Below are 24,017 nucleotides of genomic sequence, written 5' to 3'. Positions count from 1 at the left end.
TAGTAGGAATACTGGCTCAGAGTCAGTAGCATTGTTACTTGATACAGTAGGAACACTGGTTCAGAGTCAGTATCATTGTAACTTGATACAGCAGAAACACTGACTCAGAGTCAGTAACATGGTTACTTGATACAGTAGGAACACTGGTTTACTTATGACAACACTAATGTATTGGTGACATGGATGATAAACTCAGTGAATGTGTCGTGTTTCAATTTAAACTTGTATCAATTATTTTGGTGAAAAACTGGAAACTTATGCGTCTGTATATATGTGTCATGTTTATCGAACTGTTCCATATTGTGCATCTATGGGAATGTGATAAAAGAATTACTCCGACAACAAACGTCAGATATTACGATATCGTCTTCACGAAGCTTGATATGTTTTTCAGTTTCACATTGAAATAAACACTGATACTATTGCTATTATATCTATCTTATCGAGCACCCTTCACATCATGATGTTTTCACACCTGTCCATTACTACATGTAAATTTTATCGTATTCCTATACAATTGCTAATTGGTTTAAACACTCTTTAACATTACAATATTTCTTTATTTTCCAGGTTGTTTAAGTCGAATGCCGACCTAATGGCGATATTTGAGAAGTTTACCAACATACAGTCCGAGGATGAATTACGTCAGAACGAGTATCTGGAACAGCATGCGACTCTCGTAATGACCACACTAGATGATGCTATCTCTAAGATAGACAACTATGACTATGTTAAAGAACATCTCAGTAGGACGGGCGCTACGCATCAACGATTCGACGTCTTCCGTCCGGAAAACTTCTGGGTAAGGAAAAAAAATGATTTTTATGTAGTGTATTTTATAGCCAGTTCTAAATTGTATATATCAATTCCTTTACAAAATCATATGTAAACTACTGCAGGTAGGATATCTGTCCTTAGGTTTGAACTTTTTAACTATCAAACCTTCGTGTCACATGTCATTTACCTAATAAGTGAAGCCTCGGTGACACTTCAGATGATATCTATTGGACTGACACAAATTTACATCTTTGACATGCATTAATCAGCACATGATACATTAATTAATCATGAAATGTCAATGCAGACCTTCAGTGTACAGAACACACCAATCAAAACCTGTCGTTATCTGTTATGCGGCAGAACACGCAAATTAAGTACATTAGCCAGTTGCTATAACGGGCATTATCTCACCATCGCAATTCTCTTTACGGTTTCTTAATAAATGCGATGTGGTAACATTTCGTAGCTTATATAATTTTTAAATTCCAATGAAAATAATTATTTATGGACACGTACGCTCACAAAATAAAAATCTGGTATTCGGAAGGAAAAAATGACAATCCGGATCCAGTACTTCTTGCTTGTAAATAACGTTAGCCAATCAACATACAACATAATATCACGTGATCTGTATAATGATAATCGATCATCTATATAGGAACATCAACGTTTTGCTTACACTGGATGGGAGAATATTAAGAGAACCATATATATATATTACTGATAACTCGTGTAATGTTTGTTAAGTATCTGTCGACCTGATATCTTTGTTTAGAAACTCGATAATCTACATAGCCAAATTGGTTTTCCTGTCGTCTTCCGTATCTCTTTATCACTCATCACATGTAATTGAACTTGACATAAAACTAGTGACTAGAACCTATCATCACTATACCGGCATCTTTCCTGAGCTATATTAGCCCCGAAAAGCCTGCAGCACGCTTTGGAATCGATGTCAACCGGAAACGTGCATTTGTCTATACCAGATTCTGTACCTTTGCGATTTCCAACCTCATTGGTTCGAAACAAGGCTTTCAGTAATAGGTTTAAGTAATACATCACAGGAGGGGGACCCATTAAACTATCGTTCAGTTGAAGGATCAAGAGTGAAAATAGTGAATGAATAGTGGGACACGGATCGACCTAGTACGGCGTTAGAAGTAATTTGGCATCCGCAGATCGAACGTCACCCGCTCCTCCTGTGTCGATAGTAAACAGGTTTTAGTAGAGAGTAATTCCAGTGTAATGGAGAAAAGTTATGTGACCGTATACAATAACCCTGTTTATGTAAGTGTCGGCGAGAGCCTTATGCTTTTTGTCAGATCGATAACCGTTGATTGATCAGAAACCAAGACCTAAGTAGATTTTCTGTCTCATTTGATAACGTTTCTTTGTGATGGGTTTAAATACAAACTAATACTTTTTTGTTCTATTTGAAGATTTTTCGCAACAAAGGTTTGTTACAAAGGAAAATTCTCCCGATTAATATTGATCAATATTTAGGCTCGTGACATATCGTGCCCACGCGTCTATCATATTTTACCCGTCATACTTATAGCAGAATACGGCTTTGTGAATTCTTCATCTTCCTGTCAGAACCCATAGGTTCGAGTGCAATTGCTTTGTAAAGGCAAAACACAGATATGTTTGGAACAAAAGGACTTGGGCCGATAAAAGCTCTTGACTGCCTAATATAAACCTTATAAATGAAGCTACCAACGAAACTGGTGGCAAAACAGAACATACCGTTCACTCAAACCGAGACTCTTGTTGGTTGACTGACTAAAGAATAAAAAGGAACCGGAGCAAAACATACGGAACATTGATAAAAACGAAGCGATAAAGCACGTGCCATGAGTAATCCAAATCCAGATGAACAAAAAACAAACAGAACACCATGATGTTGATGTCTGTTTCACAAACCGAAGTTGTCATTTGGTATTTGGGAATCAATTTCGATAATTTAGAATGATGTAAGCGGCCGGTTGTTATCACTTTTTAGGAAATGATTGAAACTCCATCAGGCGATTAAACACATAAAGGTGTGAACTGTTATGCGCATGTCCAAACTCTAAACTGATTTGTTGCCTTCAGGTTCTATGACGCGTACAGGCCAAGCTGAAAACCTGAGGTACTATATCAGCACCCAACATCGAGTACAGTTCTGATACCGAAAACGTCACACTATTCGAGTGACAATAGACTAGGACTCGAACCCGGAACCCCTTGCTTACTAGCGTGACACTTTACCGATCGAGCTAAAGATATTTCCCTAGTCGAGCGGTAAATTGCGGCTAGTATTTATCAGGGTTACATACTCCCTCTCCGGGAAATAACTCGTCCTCCAGTTTCCATGAGTAACAGCGATGTCAGCTGAGTATTATTAACGACTCCCTGCAATGGCGCCAAGGTAACATAGATCATTATGTATTTCAATGCCTCCGCTAAGACTCGGAGCGGTATATTGCGTCTAGTATTTACCAACTATGCGACACACTATTCGAGTGACAACACACACTACTGTATTACGTCACACTATTCGAGTGACAACACACACGACTGTATTACGTCACTTTATTCGGGTGACAACACACACGACTGTATTACGTCACATTATTCGAGTGACAACACACACGACTGTATTACGTCACACTATTCGAGTGACAACAAACACGACTGTATTACGTCACATTATTCGAGTGACAACACACACGACTGTATTACGTCACATTATTCGGATGACATGTACCAGAACTAACACCTAATTAGGTTTTTCATCCGTTACTAATGTAGTGTGGAATTACGGCATAATACATTCATAAATTGGTTTCGTTCTTTCGGATAAAACATTTCAAGAAGGATTTTCTGTGACGATTAACTTAGTCCAACAAATATGTTTTGCTCGAACTGCTGTATATATATGTATATATTATATATATATCCTTTAATCCTAAACAAAATATCCCAGCATCTTGGAAAGTGAATAAAACGAAAACCAAGCTCATGCTATTTCATCCATGAGTAACAAGCAGAATGTTTTAAAAGTGATTCTTAAATGTTCCAAGCACGGGGACCATTTTTGTCAATGTAATTTGAATCTCATTAATTTCGACACGAATCTTGTATGACTTTCTCGTGGCGACAAATGGACATATCGATTTTCCATTTTCTATGGTAATTTTCGTCTCACAGGGATGGCACCACAAGAGGAAAATAAATAATTTACGTCATAAAACACAATAACAGGTTGTCTAGTAGACTTCTACTGAGACTTGTGATGATCTTTAATGTGAAATTATCTTTTTATTATAAACTTATACCTATATGCCGAACCTTTGTAGCATAAGTTACATAACATCGGGGTTTAATTTTCTACCTATCGTCCCTTAATGTATTGAAATGTACATAATTATATACCGATGCTTTCACGTGATGCTAAAACAAGGTGATGGTCGTGCGGTATTCCGAGTATAAGTCGTCTGATGGAGCTGATATATCTGCTATTCATGAGGCCGTTCTCTCGTAGTAACGAGAATCGAATATCGCATTCACGAAATCGTTATCTCGCATCAACGAGATTCAGATGTCACTTAACAAAATTGTTATCTCGTACTTACGAGATTTGCATATCATTTAAATGAAAACGTTATCTCGTAATGACGAGATCTGTATCGGGTATTAATAACGTAATCAATCTCGTATTAACGAGATCGGAAACATCAGATTACCTGTATCTCTTTCGGCTGGTAGAGGTCGTTGTCGATAGAGTCGACGAAAAGAGGTCAAAACAGAAAAGCTGAAGGGCAATTTCTTTCATGACATTCTCTGTAACTTAAGCTTATGATTATAGCCGCAAACTGGTAAATATTTGTTTTCGATCACAATGGAACTTTTCAAACAGAGTTTTTGAATATAAATGAAACGTTAATGTTAATTCATCCGAAGTGTTTCATAAACCCTACAACGAAAACACGTAAAATTTTAATATGTGTTTCAAAGATGAGCTTTAGGCAATTGTGGAAGACTTGAACCTCACAACAAAGGTCTTTAGCTACTGTTTATATCTTACACCGAAGGTCTTTCTCTACAAAATGAACTTAAATTGAAAACTTTGTTAACGAATGGAACTTTAATGTGAACGCTGGTTGTTTTTAAATTTGAAAATGGTTTCAATTTTCTTTCGTAATAAGATGTAGATTACTTTCAGATAGACTTCTACTTTGTGTACACAAAATCGAGTTGTAAATGAAAGCGATGTTTCTTTTCTATTATCTACCTTTCCGTGTCGATGCTGTCTTTTATTGCTAAGGTGTTATGTTGAGGTAGTTTCCAAGTATGCATTTGAAACTGTGATAGTATGGAACAGCAACTGCAAAAGCGAACAACTTAGATCGGGAGTTAGCGTTTTGTTTGCCAGTCCTTATGTTTTGATCGGGATTAAAAAACTTCACCTTATTTAGGGTAATTTCTCTGACGCCTTCCCTCTCGTGGAAGTTCGTGAACCGGAAACTCCATGCCATACTTCACGGAAGCAATCATCACTGCAAAATCATTACAACAATGAATTAGCTGACTCGTTTCCTATTTATGTAGTATGACATTGGATAAAGAAAGTGTTTAATTTGGATAAATCATCACAACTTTACCGTTCACTCGACAGGCCAGAATGTGGACACTTTATAAATAATACGAAACCTTGCGAGATTTGAAGGGTTTCCGGACAGTGCTCAGAGAATCAGATCTAGGTAATAACTCATTAATTAGTGGATATGCTCTGAGATCCAACACGTCCATGTACACGGTCGACGTGGTGTGAAATCCCATGTGACACAGCTATTGTTAGGAATATCTGACATGGTCAGAGGGAAGAGGACCATGCTGCTGATCAATGGATGCTATATATTACAGTTTAGTGTTTGATGGTAGATCGTTTTTATTGTTCTAGACAGAATCGGCTATTTATACGTCAATAGTTTCCAAATATGGTCAGGTACATTTCGTCGCCTCACAACAAAATTGGCACTGAAGCTGGAGATAAAGATCAATGTAGAAGTGAACGTCACAGCTGATCTCTTTCTTATTCCAAGTCCAAAAATGTAGACTCAATAGGATGTAGTACCATCACCGTCGAGAAAAAAACAAGTTTTGAAATTCTTGAACGTTTCAAGTAAAACATTTTCTAATGCGTTTTGTTGCGGTTTACCTCAACAATTCGTTCGACGATTTCCGGTTTCAGATTGGCGTTTTTTGTGTTAACAAAGGTTCAACGCCTAAAATTACTCATAAAACACACAGGGAGATATCTATTTTACGAGAATGTTGTACTTTTTTGTTTTAATATTATTTGCCGTGCAGTATTTTTATTCTTGCAAAAAGCATATCATTTATCAAAGAATGAATAGCAATGCTCTCTTCTAAAGCATCACAAGAGAAATGAGATAGTGATGACCCGTCAGATAGATTTACGATGGTATAAGAAACCGCCCATCTTTCTAAGGGGTTTGATGTCAAAATGCACTCTAGCAGGAGGTCAACTGAACTTTTCTTTCTTCTCGGTTCGTCTCTGTAGTGTTACCCCCTGCCCCTCCCACCCGCCCCTCCCACCCTTCTATAACAAAAAACCCCCCAAAACATGTTTTTTACGCGATATTGGTTGCACGGTACCTTAACGGAAAATGACTACAAAAAATGAAATATGTTATGTGATATTTCTTTACGGATATTTCTTCATCATGTCGGTACACCTATCAAGTGGCTTTCTTTGTGTAGGCGGATAACGCAGATTTGTACCAATAGGTAGGTATAATGTTTATCAAGTGTGATTGTTGAAAATGTGCTGAAATAGCAAGTACTTAGCGCCAGGTGAAAATTCTCCAGGGCCAATAACGAACATTCAGCTCCCGAACCATGAGAAAAACACAGAGATGCATGTACCTGTTTTACATGTAATTGGGTCAAATGTAATTCGTTCATATCAAGAGTTCAGGTCGAATTTAAAGGCACTTTGTAAACTTTCGACCTAGATATTCACGTTGAAAAACATGTCATTCAGCTGATGATCAAGTCAGTCTTTTGTCAATTATAGCCCGATCAACCCATTAGTGAAAATTAACTTTATCGATAAATTATTCAGAAGTTTAAACCACGTTTTAACTAATTGCCATTCATAAAACATGTTTTGTGCTTCTGTGATAGGGATGTCCATGACGTCATTTGTTAAGTAGGATGGCACTATTTTTTTTTTCTTTTTTTCAGCTAACACATGGAAATAGAGCTGTGAATGATATCGGCATTAACACAAATATACAACCACGGTTAGATAGCTTAAACACACATATTTTGTTGTTGGTTTTTTGTAAAACGGTATCAAGTTGCTGAATTTTGAAGAGATGGTAGGATTGTGTTCTTTACTTATCCCCAGTGGGACTTTTCTCTATCGTACTAGATTCGATTACATGGCTAAATCAATGAAATTCCGAGACCCTGGTGACATGATAATGTTCAGTTAGCTTACACAAAACGCCAGATTCAAAATCCTCAATCGTCACATGTTTCTAATAAGATTTTCAACTGATCGATATAAGATATTATAAATTTAAACAATAAAACAATAAATTTGATATATTTTAAAAAATAAAAATCTATAACGCTATCATCCAATAAAGCATAGAAAGCTATGGAACATTGGATTTTTGACCTAATTCACTTCGACTGAGAGCGGATCAAGTGTCAAATACGGTCCTTTGGGACCAGGTTCCTAGGAAATTGAAACCCTGAGCCTAACTTGTGTGGCACACTATACGTTTGACCCCGGTACTAATGTATAAAAGAACACTTGCCTTGCGTTTTCTTGAAATTGCCAAGCGTTGCTTTTAGATTTGGATTAGAAAGTTGAATTCTGTAGAACATTGTTTGTTCCCATTGTGTGTTGATGCAGGATGTTCTCCCTTTTCTTTGGAATTCTCTCCAATTGAAGAGGTGAAGGGATGTGATGGGGTTATGGGGTGGTGATGCTTTAGTATATTTCTTAACTTTCTCCGAACTTGGATTGATATATGATAATAAAATTGTGATTTAGGCAAAACTTGTAAACGGTGTCATTACTTTCAATTGGCTAATCTTTACTCTGTGTATGAGGCTACGACAAGGATATAGAAATTAAAAGCAAGGGGTTGTGGAATCAACATCCTTGTTCAGCCTCAACCAATGAATTTTAAAAATTTGACACATTTCATCGAATATCGAAGTGATTTAATCTATGTTTCATAACAAATACATATTCCGTGCTCAGCTGAGATGGGTTTTTTTCTGATGCTTACGACATATCCAAATCAATAGGAAGAACACATGCATCGTGACGAAACTTGAACAGATATAGAAACAGGAGATGAATACAGTAATGACAATGATGGATGAAATCTTCACACCCAACCAAAGGAAAATAAACTTAATGAGGAGATAAGACGAAATAGATGGTTTAATGCAGGAAGTATGACGCTAATCAAGCATTTTCTGGGTTTCGTATTCTCATTGAAAAACATGTCTCAACGCCCTTTACGAGTTTCACACGAACGCACACACTGGGGTTAGCCCAAGCGTAGTTATCAGTGTAAACATCTTGATGTAGCTCGTGTCGGTAAAAAGGAGACACAAATAAACAACTTAATTCGGCTGTTTATAAGCAATCAACACGATTATACTTTATGATCTTTTAACGGAACAATGAGTATAAACAAACCTCACATTCAGGCTTTCTCAGCCGTATGATTTGTCAAGGTCGCCTTCATTTAATTGATTAATCTGTTACAACTTAAACGAAAGCATTGGGTACAGAGTAGGAGTTGAATATCCAGAAAATCACATCGGGATGTTCCTACGTAGAACACAGTTTACTCAAAAGTATTCTTTATGAAATTTCAGCACATCGGAGGAAACTAATTACAAATAATCGATCGGTTTTATCGCTAATTTGAAAAAAAAAAAAAAAAAACAATACGAAACTATGCATTATCGTTCGAAACTATGCATCAAAGCACTTCCGGTTACATTGCAATTAGGGCTGAATCAAATCAATAGTTTTCGCGAAAATTTCTTTGAATATACGCAAGATAACTCACCAAGAAAAAAATATGGAATTCTTTTTTAATTGGAAGCGGTTTTATTCCAGTATTAAGTGTTTTCACACGTCAATTTTTACCACTGAAAAAAATGATGTTACTGCATTCTCCTTGTTATGACGTCATTTGTTTTTCTTACCGCACATATCAAAACGATCACATCTAGGGCCTTCTCTCTGTAATGCTTTTAACTGTGTTTTGTTCACACCTACCATTAAATCGCAATAGCGAACTAATTAATTTGCAACCGAGGGAAATTTCAAAGATCGGTAATGTTGATATATTTACGTACAACAGAAATGCCAAGCATACAATATCTAAAATCGTTTTCATTACCGGAATTTTTCCGGTAAGCGCGGCCATGTTAACAGAGAATAATGGATCATAAAACGCACACGTTTCTCTGAATCTATCCCAAGAAACCATATAATATTTCCCAAAAGATTAGACATTTTAATGTTTCCATCATTTCATTGATTCTACTTGGTAACTATGTATATATAACATGAAGGTAACAAGAGTGATACCATGGAAACGTTGGTCAGGTTTTCTAATGTCACTTGTTTGTTCTCACTATGAATACTTCTATGTGTATGTCTACAGGTGTGTTTTAGAGAAATCGTGGGTGATGTCTACATGTAGTGCTGCACGAGCGTATTGCTTATTTGTATTTATCTAGTGTTTCACGTGCGTTCCCTACACGTGCGTTCAATTTGGTAACAAAATGCTTGTTGTAAAGGCAGGAACTCAGATATTTTTTACACGTTCAACTAAAACGCTGATGTTTATTTTAAACAAATCAAATTACACACACCTTCTCTATGGAAACTTCGAATTGTGTTATAACAATCATATGTGACAAGTGCGAATAGTATGGAAACAAGTACATGCTACGGTAAGTACATGGACAATTTCCCGCTAAACCTATCCTTAAAACTGTTATATATATATACTGTGAAGTTTAACACACAGCGCTAATGACTCTGTTATCAACTAATAAATATTCCGTGAAAACATCATATCCTCGACAATTATTTCCCAGCCTGGAGGCGAAGACATTGATCTATATCGTCGATAACTACGAAAACTTTAACGCTTTAAACTTTGTTCTGTTGGCGGCTTTACATCTGGCGGAATTTAAAAAAAAGGAATAAGAACGTCATGTATGTCCCTGACTATATCTGTCTCCTGTGGAAGAGATCTTGTGTCCCTGACTATTTCCTTGTGTCACTGACTATTTCCTGGTGTCCCTGACTATTTCCTGGTGTCCCTGACTATTTCCTTGTGTCCCTGACTATTGCCTGGTGTCCCTGACTATTTCCTTGTGTCCCTGACTATTTCCTTGTGTCCCTGACTATTCCCTTGTGTCCCTGATTATTTCCTGGTGTCCCTGACTATTTCCTTGTGTCACTGACTATTTCCTGGTGTCCCTGACTATTTCCTTGTGTCCCTGACTATTTCCTTGTGTCACTGACTATTTCCTTGTGTCAATACTGACTATCCCCTTGTGTCCCTGACTATTACTTTGTTTCCCTGACTATTTCCTTGTGTCACTACTGACTATTTCCTTATGTCACTGACTATTTCCTTGTGTCCCTGACTATTTCCTTGTGTCACTGACTATTTCCTTATGTCACTGACTATTTCCTTATGTCACTGACTATTCCCTTGTGTCCCTGACTATTTCCTGGTGTCCCTGACTATTTCCTTGTGTCACTGACTATTTCCTTGTGTCACTGACTATTTCCTTGTGTCCCTGACTATTACTTTGTTTCCCTGACTATTTCCTTGTGTCACTACTGACTATTTCCTTATGTCCCTGACTATTTCCTTGTGTCCCTGACTATTTCCGTGTGTCCCTGACTATTTCCTCGTGTCCCTGACTTTTTCCTTGTGTCACTACTGACTATCTCCTTGTGTCCCTAGCAATTACCTTGTGTCCCTGACTATTACCTTGTGTCCCTGGCTATTACCTTGTGTCACTAACTATTTACTTCAGACAAAAACAACTGTTCCTGACAAAAACACATATCTCTCCCAGTTCCCGTCTGGTGAAAACGAAAACATGCATCGCTCCCTATTGGTTTCTTTCTATTCTCGTGTAGTGGAGACGAACTGTTTATTTTCTGTTCATGACACGGCATCTACGTCATAATGAGATTTTATTTGCGATAAAATGTGACAAACAATTGAGTTCTTGGAGTTGAAAAGTTCTCAATTAATTTCCATGACAACGGCTGAAGCCAAACCAGCAGCTGCAACAACGATCCAAGAAAGACAACTCCAAGTAAAGCATGTTATTTTCAAGCTTCTTTGTTTTTCTGATGATTATTTTTGTCTTCGTCTTAGTATAACATCGACTGAATATGATTTAATTTAATGTTGTTGAAACTTAACATTAATTTTCTGTGGGGTGGATATTTTCATTTCATCGTACTCATGAAAATACATACAGTTGTTGTTTAACATGAAACATTGTCTCGATATTTCTTTTAAAAAACATGGCTTATATATATATACATGACATGGTTTAATTGACGATGTACCATAGGCATATACAAGTAAGTCATATTCCAGACTTTCGTTTTGTTGTCATTTTTCCGTATGTTTTGTTATTTCATTTGTTATAACTTAATTAACTGGGATAAAATTCCTGTGCGATGTACCTGAGCTATAAGCTTAACTAAGAGATGCGAGTTTTCTGATGATCTGCCCTTAGTGGTGGAGTTCGAGCAAAGGATAGTTGATGATAGGACCCAGGACATGTTAATCTTCCAGCACTTATTAATGTCACGTCATCAGCAAAATATTACTAAAACATTGGAAGAAGGGAGATTACTCTTACAGTCTAACAACGTCGGAAACACAGCTTGGGAAATAAATAAAATAACACAACAACAGGAATAAATATATAAATAAATAAATAAATAAATAAATAAATAAATAAATAAATAAATAAATAAATAAATAAATATTTCCTTGAACTAGATCAGTTTCAGTAATCCTGTGAACTTTAGTGGGCAGTTAAATCAAATGTTACATTGCTTTTGTATCATGTTATTCTTTTTGTAAGTTCGAAAAAGATTCGTAACTAATACACAATCATAACTTAGCATGAAGCCATCACTATGTTACCTTGGACTGAGGATAAAAGTATGTTGGTAAAAATCATCAGAACAAGTCCAAAAGGAGACCGTGGTCCGAAGGATGCCGGGGCCACATGGTCATACAGAGACATGGGAACTCGCTAATTGACACTACGATCACGGCACTTTCTCTTTTGATTTTTTTAATGCACACCCTATGTTTTAATGATGTATTGAATATCATACACTTTACTGACGAAATGAGTACCGTACACTTTACTGACATAATGAGTACTGTACACTTTACTGACGTAATGAGTACCGTGCACTTTACTGACGTAATGAGTACCGTACACTTTACAGACGTAATGTGTCCCGCACACTTTACAGACGTAATAAGTACCGTACACTTTACTGACGTAACGAGTACCGTACACTTTACTGACGTAATTTATAGCGTACCTTTACTGACGTAATGAGTACCGTACACTTAATAGACGTAATGAGTACCGTGCACTTTACTGATGTAATGAGTACCGTACACTTAATAGACGTAATGAGTACCGTGCACTTTACTGACGTAATGAGTACCGTACACTTTACTGACGTAATGAAAATCAAACACTTTACTGACAAAACGAGTACCGCCCACTTTACTGGCGTAGCGGATACCGTACACAATTTACTGACGTAGCTGATACCGTACACAATTTACTGACGTAATGAGTACCGCCCACTTTACTGACGTAGCTGATACCGTACACAATTTACTGACGTAGCTGATACCGTACACAATTTACTGACGTAATGAGTACCGCCCACTTTACTGACGTAGCTGATACCGTACACAATTTACTGACGTAATTAATATCCAAGATTTTATTTGCATTATGGATATTACACTATTAACCGTAATTATAGCACGATCTACTATAATACGGAACGTTACAAAAAGTGTTGACACGCGAGATTGTGCGAAATCCCGTGATCATCCTTTAGATGCGCCACCTAACGGCAAAGGATCAATAGACGTACATGTCATTGATTGTCGGGGTTACCAATCATCAAACACTTCACTCACAAACTTAAACCCGCAGTGTCATATTTCTTGCGCACACGAAAATTACTGTGGTGTGTGTGTGTTTTGCTAGCCCCGTGGGTATATGAAGGGGATTAATTAGAGATACGAACTCCTCTCATTGACCGAGCGGGCGAGAAGTGGTTTCATTTGAGATATGTGAATAATTTAATACGAAACGATCGTAGACAGTGATATTCAGTTGTGAGTTTTCTCTCGTTAATCCGGAAACTAAGCTTTCTTTTATAGCTTTTCTTTTAATCTATTGGGTACTATGAATTATTTCCACACGTGCACTTTCCCCCAGGAACTCAAACCAGAACACAAATCATGAACACATTAACGGCAGATTTATAAAGTGCAATAAAATATCGGATTTGATTAATACACAATTCGCCATTCCGGTCTTGTTGTTTCCGAGCTATAACATCCCTCAATAAAACTGAAAATATAACTACGACGGACAGTAAAAAAAAATACTGATAAAATATTTACCTACATGTAGCCAATCACTAGTCTTATCGAGATCCCGATGACGTCAGTGTTTACTCACCGGAAACGAAGCAAACAGAATAAATGTCAAAATCAAACCTGGTTTATTTCTTGTGGATTTCGAGCAAGGAATTCCGGACTGAAATAATGGAGCTTTAGCTAGTAATCGACCTTCTTTGTTTCTTAAAATGGATGCTGTGGTTTTAACAAAATTCGTTGAGCAATCGATGGCAAATACTTAATTAGAATATTTTTGAATAACATCAAATAAATTTTGTTATAAATGACATGGTTTTGACGCAGTTGTTTGTACGTTTGAGAGCTGACGATTTTTTGTCGAGTTTAACGTGTTGGAGACAACCGTTGGAGAGAGTGAACGAGTGTATATCACTTGTAGGGAGAATGATACGGGAAGATATATCTTATACAGAATCAAATATACTAATAATTACACTGCATATCGATAGTTGAATTAGGTGTAGCTCTAAGCTAGAGTCAAAGGTATCGGTTCCAAAAGAATTCCTCCGGATTTATGGGATCAAGGCATCAGCTGAAAAAAGAAAAACATTTTCATTGGATTTCCAAGGATGTTCCAGGATCGATACCACAGACACAGAGATACACACGACAACAGTATAGAGTTGTTCAATGGCGTATGTATTGAAATACAAGTCAGTAAAACAAATAGTAATTGATTAAAAGTAGCGGTAATATCTGTAATTGTAATTCTTCGGAACGTAAAACATTTCCTCTCTTTAGATATTCAATCAGAGGCGGATCTGAGCTAAAATGGTCAGAATTCCCGTGTTGTATGGTTTATATAGTGTATTTCTGGTAGATTTAGCAACAGGTTACCCAGAGATAATGAATGTAGAGCTGGTCGTGATAATGGCTATAGGTGTAACCATGGTGATTATGAATGAAGGTGTAGACATGGTGATTTTGGCTGTTGGTGTAGTCATGGTGATTTTGGCTGTAGGTGAAGACATGGTGATATTGGCTGTAGGTGTAAACATGGTGGTTTTGGCTGTAGGTGTAAACATGGTGATATTGGCTGTAGGTGAAGACATGGTGATATTGGCTGTAGGTAAAGACATGGTGATTTTGGCTGTAGGCGTAGTCATGGTGATATTGACTGTAGGTATAGACATGGTGATTTTGGCTGTAGGTGTAGACATGGTGATTTTGGCTGTAGGCGTAGTCATGGTGATATTGGCTGTAGGTATAGACATGGTGATTTTGGCTGTAGGCGTAGTCATGGTGATATTGGCTGTAGGTGTAGACATGGTGATTATGACTGTAGGTGTAGACATGGTGATTATGACTGTAGGTGTAGACATGGTGATATTGGCTGTAGGCGTAGTCATGGTGATATTGGCTGTAGGTGTAGACATGGTGATTATGACTGTAGGTATAGACATGGTGATTTGGTTATGATGATTAATACGTAAAGTCGAGACATGGTAATTGTGAGAGTGAGTGACAGGATGTTGATATTGTGACTGTAGGTGTAGTCATGGTGATTATGACTCTAGTCATGGTGATTGTAACTGGGGGAAATGATGTTGATGGTGATTGTATGTGTAGACATGGAGATTGTGACTGATGGGGAAATGATGTTGATGGTGATTGTAGGTGTAGTCATGGTGATTGTAACTGGGGGAAATGATGTTGATGGTGACTGTAGGTGTAGCCATGGTGATTGTAACTGTGGGGATAATGATGTTGATGGTGACTGTAGGTGTAGTCATGTTGATTGTGACTGTAGGTGTAGTCATGTTGATTGTGACTGTAGACAGTTTTCATATATGATCTAAAGAGGGTTTCACAATGTGTTATGCCCTCGTATGATCTTCCGTGATACGAATGTTATACACAAAAGTTAAATTAGATTACAATGGCAATTCTGAGAGATGATTAAGTAAGAAAAGACTTCAACTCTCCCATATTGCACTGTTGTGTATAACAGTATTGTAGGTTTCCTATACACCACATACCTTCATTACAATCTCCTTATTCAAGAAGAAAAAAAAAAAAAAAAATAGGATTCCATAATTTTTTTCCGGAAGAGAAAATGTAATACGATTTCAACTGATTTCTTCGAATGGTGTAGACGAGACAGGGACAGGAAGGTTTTGTCACTAAGCAATCGAGGAGTGGCCGCAACTGTTTGGATGTCGGCCTTCTCTCCCGAGGACTACTTCGCTTCGCTGTAATTATTTAGTCTATTGTAAGGACGTAGGTTAACGTACGAGGCGCAAGGATCGTAATTGGCACGCACCTGTTCCAATTAAATGTTACAGAACAGTTTAAGCTGGTCTTGGATTCAGCTTGAAAGAGATCTATATATAGACAGTCTATGTGTATTGCGTAAATTAGCGAGTTATTTTTTTTTGCATATATGCTTCCTGCAAATTTCACCGTGCATGTTTCCGCCAATGATTCGACATGACAATACAGACAATAAGGCCGTATTTTAAATATAAATTGATTACTTCCAGCACTTTGTGATTCCAACATATGGGTCTCGGGATGCCAATATTTTGTTTGATTACACTGATTCTATCCTTTACACGATACCATTAAATCGCCATATTTTTTAATAAGTTGGTCCAACACCGTCATCACATCATCATCAACACCGATTTAATATCTTCTATCTCTGCCCCTGCCGCTTTTCTGACCTTTTTTCGGTTGTTGTAATATAAATGTATGAAATACGACTGTTTTAATCCTAGAAATCAAGTAATATCACACGATACCCTGGAAATTACGGATACTTCTGACCGAACGCATCATACGCCATGATGTACTTCTGTTATTCTGGTATTTAATGATACGACATTCTACCAAAACAGTGATTTTTATATCATAGTGATTTTAGCACCACATGTTTTAAACATATCTTTATGCTACTTAATGTTCCTCACACATATTAAGTCATTACATTAAATTATTAATTCAGGTCACAAACACAAGTCTACGTCATATACTCAGGTCACTTTGTTGCAACATAGTTCTCTATGTCACTAACTCAGGTCATTAAGTCGAAAAAACAGGTCTCTGTGTCATTAACACAGGTTAATATGTCACTAACTCAGGTCACCTAGTCGTAAAAACAGGTCACTTAGTCGTAAACACAGGTCTCTATGTCATTGACTCAAGTAACCAGGTCACAAACACAGGTCTCTATGTCATATACTCAGGTCACTTCGTTGCAACATAGGTCTCTATGTCACTAACTCAGGTCATTAAGTCGAAAAAACAGGTCTCTGTGTCATTAACTCAGGTTAATATGTCACTAACTCAGGTCACCTAGTCGTAAAAACAGGTCACTTAGTCGTAAACACAGGTCTATATGTCATTGACTCAAGTAACCAGGTCACAAACACAGGTCTCTATGTCATATACTCAGGTCACTTTGTTGCAACATAGGTCTCTTTGTCACTAACTCAGGTCACATAGTCGTAAAAACAGTTCTCTGTGTCATTAACTCAGGTTACATAGTCGTAAAAACAAGTAACTTAGTCATAAAAACAGGTCTCTATGTCATTGACTCGGGTCAAGTATTAAATTTTTTAGGGTGTATGACATATTTTACTGACTGGGGTTAAAATACCTACGATTTGTCGGATTATCACATCATTAGGCGAGAACCATCTCATTTTACGTCGATCGAATTTCCTTGTAGTAACACTTTATAAAGACCTGCTATGTAACATTATGTAATATTACACGCAAATACTATTTGCAACATCATCAAAATCGAAAGTCCCTGAATGTTGTTTTGCATACTTGAGGATACTTTTACAATTTCGGTTTTGATATTGCAATTTATTAATTAATTTTCTATCTTTATTTTCACAGAAAATTCGAGAGCCTTTCATTGAAGCTGTGAAAATAACGCTTGGGGACCGATACACAGAATACATGTCAAACGTTTATGAGATCACGATCGATTTTATCTTGAAAACGCTTGAGGATGGTTTTCTCGATAACAACAACCCTGTCGAGCAAAAAATCATAGTAACAGATCATTCAAAAGAACAACCGGAAGTGACAAAAATAGAGCATTGTTGTGTGCGCGAAAGAGATGTCACAAATAAGGAGCAAGCAAAAACATGAAGATTATGTGGATAGCAATGACGAATGGACAAATATTGTGAAATTGAGACCAAGTGCATTAAGAGAAATCGATTACATGGTTGAAAATTCATCCTTGCACGTGGAGTGAGAACACATAGAGTGAAAACCTCACGGAATGCCTTCAACCATTAAATACTATGGTATTGCTTTATGGCCGTTCTGACATGAGAGGAGACAACAGCTCATGCATGCTACATTGTTGTAGGTCTCAACATTATCATATATATCTATATATATACTCACAACACATGTACCAGTTTCAATTGTCATATTCTCATTTAATGTTGTGTTGGTGAAAATGCCTTATATTACTACCAACGATAGCAAGACTTCCAAGCATTTGCATATATCGTGTCGTGTTTGTTCTGGACCACAGGCAGCATGTGGTGTGAGGGCGTTCATCAGATCTTCGGCGCGTGGAATGGGATTATATTCTCTATATATGGAAATGTAGAACAATTTCACACGCTGTATGCGTGTCTGTTTTGTTCACATTTTACTCCATACGCTTCACCTAGATGTGTGATAATGAAATGCTTTACTATGGAGTAGTATATGAATATGCTTTTGTCGTGTTTTGATATTTTTGTCTATTAAGTGATACTTCCGGTTATCTAGCTGTGGTTTTGTTTATGTTATCGGGATCAACTGTCAATTACTTTTGAGTTTCCATAGATAATGCCATACTTACATACGATTTCTGATTGATAAATAATTCATGAAAACATCTGTTTATCACATAGTCACATTATCAACAAGGCCATTGAGTTACATTAATAACTGATGGTATTCAAACCATTGTAGTCTGTCTGCTATAGGACGTGAAAAATGGCTTTATACTGTTCAACAATGGGAAACAACAAATACAACCCACTACATCTTTCATGACTTAATATTGTTAACTAAAACACATTATATAAACATTTGAAGAGCTATTCTTTACAAGTAAAATATCCAGAAGTCCTGAAGTACATATAACAGTGCTGACTTTTAGGAATTCAGTCAGAAATTGAATTTAACACTGGTTGTGGTTGGTTCCCAATTACAACTGACAGTATGACTGAAGGCTCTTAACAAATTCATATTGGTAACGTTTACATGTAACAGTTTTTATTCAAAGACTGTAACATTTTTATTGGTACATTTTTCTGAAGAGGGGATATATAAATATGTACATGTATGAATAGATGACGTCACACTTAGCATTTTTTTTTAAAAAATCGTTCATATACCAGTTGATAAAGTATGACGTCCTACTCAGGACAACGAACTCTACGTCATGAATTAAAAATGGCTACCTCGAAAGCATCTTTGGCATTTTCAATATTTTCTTAAGATTTGAAATAATATTCAGAATATTTTATTTATTAGCCTTTTCCGATGTCTGCTTGGTGACCCTTTCCTTACTTCCGATTTAGGATAATCAACATTACAAGCCAACTTTAGGTTTGTGATTACTGTTTTTATCAAATTAAGAATGATGTAATGAAGTTTAGTGTCATATTTTTGTATCTGGAATATGAACAGATAATACGAATGTTTTAACAGTCTGTAGGTAATTAATGACATGGAATGGAAAAGAACGTGGCCGGTTAAGTGAAAACGTAGGAATGAATGGTTTGTGCAGACTATTTGGACATGACTACAAATGAACCGAAGTAAATTGAATAATTAACTATTTAATTAATAGGATTTAAATTGTAGTTATCACTGATGACCCAAACAAAAAGAAATTCCTTAAAAGGCAACAAGACTACAAGAAATGTGTTAATTTCATTACTGTGGGACTTCTAATTCAATTAAATTCTTTATTTCTTTAACGAGGATTTTACACAGCCAGAAAGCACGTAAAAGAAATTAAAAAATAAATAAAAAAGGTTTTTTTTTCAGTTTATGATAGAATTATCATGGGACGAACGTCAGTAACAAGTACCTGTTTCGACAAGCTTTTTTTTAAATTTAAATTTTTAAATGTTTCTTATTAAACACAACTAAAAAGAATGACTGCTACTGAGGTGTCATTAGATCAGGGTCGTTAGCTATATACAACGGTCTATAGTCACACAACAAAACGTCTATATTACGACTCAGTGCTGGCATTCTGGACACTTAGAGACATCTTGAAACAAACATTTTAATGGACATCTAGCATATTTCAATATCATATGTATATCATATGTATAAATCTTAGAATTATAATAATAATTGATTATCTAAATGACCATTGAAAGAAAAAGAATCTTAGAAAATAAGTTCAAATAAACACCTTTAGAGTAAGAGAGAGAGAGAAAATAAACGTGTTCGTAAATGTGACTGAATAACCGCCATCTTGGTTTAAGATGGTAAAATGATAAAATCCGGTTATGTATTTTATTGTATTTGTCACATTTAACGACAATAGGCGATATTTCATGTACTTAAACATGAATGATATGAGGAACATGCTTGTGAGTTCAAACTGCCTAACATCATATTTATCGCCACTAGAACAGACAGGATAATTTTGAGGCGGAGTTTCGGAGTAGAAGACGTAAACTCGTTGATCAACAAACAGGACACCCATCGACTGCCATCCAAAACAATTAGAGTAAAGTGTTTGCCATAAAAATCCGTGATCTCTAACTGCTTCCATACAAACACAAACCGGCCTGAGAAAGGATCGAACAAGTCCGGTGAATTTTAGAATTTGTAAACTCGACAAAGGCTTATTATAGCATATGGAACTTCATGATATTATCACAAAACCGTTCATTAATAGAATTTTCATTTTTTTTCTCATTACATCTAGTCTAGTTTTATCAAAGTGATGATCAGGGTTGCTGAAAGTATCAACATTCTCGTTATAATTAACACTTACAACACTTTAATTGATTAAATACATAAAGTAAGTTTCTAGCCCTAGTGCTTGCCAGACAACTCTGGTTGTATCCCTGGTAGCGATTTCTTCCTGCCTTGCTAGAACCTACCCATCGCTATTCTTTATTCGACCAATTGGAACATGAAATGGTTTTAAACATGTTTGAGCCTTTTTGACAAACATGTAGTGGCATGCCGTCATAATTTCGGCCTAGACATCCTTATGTCTTCAGATATTCTTTAACTAAAATGTCCCTCGCTCAATTTTATGCACATTAAGAACAGGTATTGAGAACATTTAATAAAAGCAATACCATACATGTTTTGATGCTACAAATTTGCAGAAACTGAGATTTCAAATAAGCGAAAATGTGGTACGAAGGCCAACCAAGGCAGTACACAGGTACTCAACCAAGCGACAATTTGTATGAAAGCAAGGGCGGATTTCAGTTTCCGTTATGTGACGGTCTCGTGGGCGTTCGTCTGTGGTGTTTACGAGAATAGGCACATATCAAACGTGGGTGTACCAGATGTACAATCAGAGTTCTACATCTAACATCGATCGTAAACTCCTACATTTAAATCACGTGCGAACACTGCGTCGTATTGCACAACACTTTTTCCGCAACTGGGACTTTCTTAAGCAATAGGGCAGTGCGCGCTTTATGCGATAATGCAGTAGTTTAATCTGTCTATTGACGAACAGAGTGTACTGATTGGTTTGAATTCTGACTCCATAAACGGGAAAAAATGTAATTTCTGATATACCAAGAATTACACTATTAGACAACTTCTTTGTTTTCATTACATAAATATTTATGTATATGTCATATAGATTTATTATTTGTTGCCTGCCATATTTAAAACCAAAATAAGTTGAATATCTTGGCAAATATGTCCAACAGGCTCTTAAACAAAAAAGAATTAAGATTAAAATGTAGAAGTTAACTTGATATGTTTCCTCCATTATTCTGTATTAGAAACATACTCATTCGAGATAAAAAAAATCTGGGCAATACGGAAGTCGTGATAAAGAATAAAAACTAGATAGATATATTTATGAGACTGATTGACGGATGTCGCCGATTTCACATGTACTATAAGTCAACTTCCAAATATTGTCAGATCCTCTAACAGGATACAGGATGAACTCAACACAGTATCAGTAAATGTTCCTGTGGTACAGCTTAATACTGAGATAATAAGTGAAGATCTTCGATATACAAGGCCAGCAGTAATAAAGGAGGGTTGCTTTATCACAATACAACACACCCTTCTTTAACCTACACTGAAATTATTTGCTTTGCTAGAAAATTTAGAATTGCATATGTGGTATGCTTACTGAAATAGGGTTTTAGCTCGTTTCCTATATCATTCGAAACTACACGTATCACATATGTACATTTAAGAATCTAAAAAACATATTTCATGAGTTAGTCAATCACCTAAATGTTTGCTTTTTGCGATGACTTCGTGTTATGCAAGGCCGACAGTGAAGCGTAAAAGTGATATTGACCAAATTGCTATGTAGCCATCTGAACATAGTTTTTTTTTCTGACAGAGTAGATGTACACGAGTTCAAACGAGTTTTGCAACAGAAATGTAAATATATGCAAAAAATATGTAAATATAATGTCGACCTCATACAGAAAAGTCATTTAAAGGTGACGACTATTGTATATGTTTGACTTTTATTAATGTATATTGTAAGTATGTATACTTCTATACTTGTATTATACTTGAGTCCATTAAATATATGTATGTACAATGATCAATGTTTTTATTCGTAATTCAATTGTGTTATGTTTGAATTTTACGTGCTATTTTTGCATTGAACTCCTAAGATCACAGCGGAGTAATAATTTAAACAGCATTTATCCAAAATAAACCAGATTTGATGGTGAATATGATTATGATACCCAGTATAGTTTCGTTTAGTTTAGTTTAGTTTAGTTTATTACCAGTGCAGGATCGTTACGATCCTCTATACCGGTCTCAGTGATACAATGATAATGTTTATAATTATTGTCATTTGAGACGTCAGATCCAGGAACTACAGAATTTCTGATTTATAATTATATACCAGTTCTTGATTTGCTAATGCTAGTATTCCAAGTTTTCGGCCTAGATCAGGATGTTCTTGATTATACATTCTATGTTCAATATAACATCCTCGTGTCATAGACATGCGGACACACGAATCGTCGAGTAATGTAGGCAGAAGTGTTAATGAGCAGCGAGGACGTCAATATTTCGTCCTCGTCATCCTGACCAAACTATCCGGAACATGTGAAACCATAAGAGATCAATATTTATTTACACAAGGAATTCGATCACAGGGATATAGAAATGGAGAGGATGGCAACTATTGTATGCTGAGGTTTTGATCTAATTGTACCCACCACAGCAACACAATGGTTTCCGGTGTTCCATCATTTGTATTAGATTGTTAAATGCTTCTGGCTCAGACATCTGTGATATGGCGAAAAGCACCATCGGAATCATCTATTAACGTACGCTTATGTAATCATCTCCCTCCTTTTTATAGTACATACACCTTGCCAATCGTATGTAATCTTTGTCCAAGTAAAATTCTTAAAGATCAAATGTCGATAGTCACATGAAATAAATAGCAATATATGTCTTTATTCCATTCAGTCCTTACTTCCATAAACGCATTACTAATGCTGTTTATTACATTAGTTTCCCCTTTCCTAATCGCTATTTTGATAATTTATAAGTGTAAATCGAAAGTAGACTGGTCATATATTTGTGTTCATTGACTGCGTTTATGAGACAATGCTTTATTTTATTTATTGCAAGAGGCATATATATATATATATATATAAATATTTATATTTATATTTTTTTATATACTCACATGCTTTTCAATATTTACGTAAAAAACGTGAATTTGATAAACCTTGACATTTGTCGTACAACAATGTTAAGGTGTGGGATAAAATACAAATAAAAAGAAATAATAATAATAATAAAAAACAATAAAAAACAACAAACAAAAACCAAAAACAAAACAAAAACACATCAATAGATTTGTAGACAATCTGAATATTATGCGACGCACAGTTTTTCCTTCCCGAAATGTATAGGGTATGTGTCTTTCCCCTTTTCTTATGATTTACCTTTACGTAGGGCACAACGGTGACTGCCACCAAAGTGGCGTGATCTTCGGCCATGTTGTGTGTTGGTTATCATTACAAAGTGCATGACTCAACAACTCCATCCCCTTCCCCACGCTCTTTCTGGAATTTTACCGGAGTTTGCTTGAGAATGACATTTTCTTCCCATAAATGTAGACTGCACATGATTTTTTTCCAGATTTTTACAATTTAGAAATTAAAAAAATAACGTTTCAACACGAAGCTAGCAAATGGAAACCAATGGTATATTAAAGGCTGCATATAGACGCCGAGGCTCGTTGGTAGTCACCAGTATTACTGT

At 36.2% G+C, this 24,017-nt stretch overlaps 1 protein-coding gene across 1 annotated transcript in view; it reads left to right on the top strand.

The window, feature by feature from the left end:
* The window catches only part of LOC132551170 (neuroglobin-like), a 59,410-nt gene extending 37,084 nt beyond the window's left edge, over positions 1 to 22,326 (top strand). The window contains exons 2-3 of the mRNA XM_060215282.1: positions 571 to 802; positions 17,421 to 22,326. Coding sequence (XP_060071265.1) covers positions 571 to 802; positions 17,421 to 17,678 — 490 coding nt within the window. The 3' untranslated portion in view covers positions 17,679 to 22,326. The remainder of the gene's footprint in view (positions 1 to 570; positions 803 to 17,420) is intronic.
* The last annotated feature ends 1,691 nt before the right edge of the window (positions 22,327 to 24,017 follow it).

Source organism: Ylistrum balloti, unplaced genomic scaffold, assembly GCF_031769215.1.
Source record: "Ylistrum balloti isolate Yb309-2 unplaced genomic scaffold, AGI_CSIRO_Ybal_v1 Utg369626, whole genome shotgun sequence".
Lineage (NCBI taxonomy): Eukaryota > Metazoa > Mollusca > Bivalvia > Pectinida > Pectinidae > Ylistrum > Ylistrum balloti.
The sequence above is the reverse complement of the archived record's forward strand: the minus strand, read 5'-3'. Positions and strand labels throughout refer to the sequence as shown.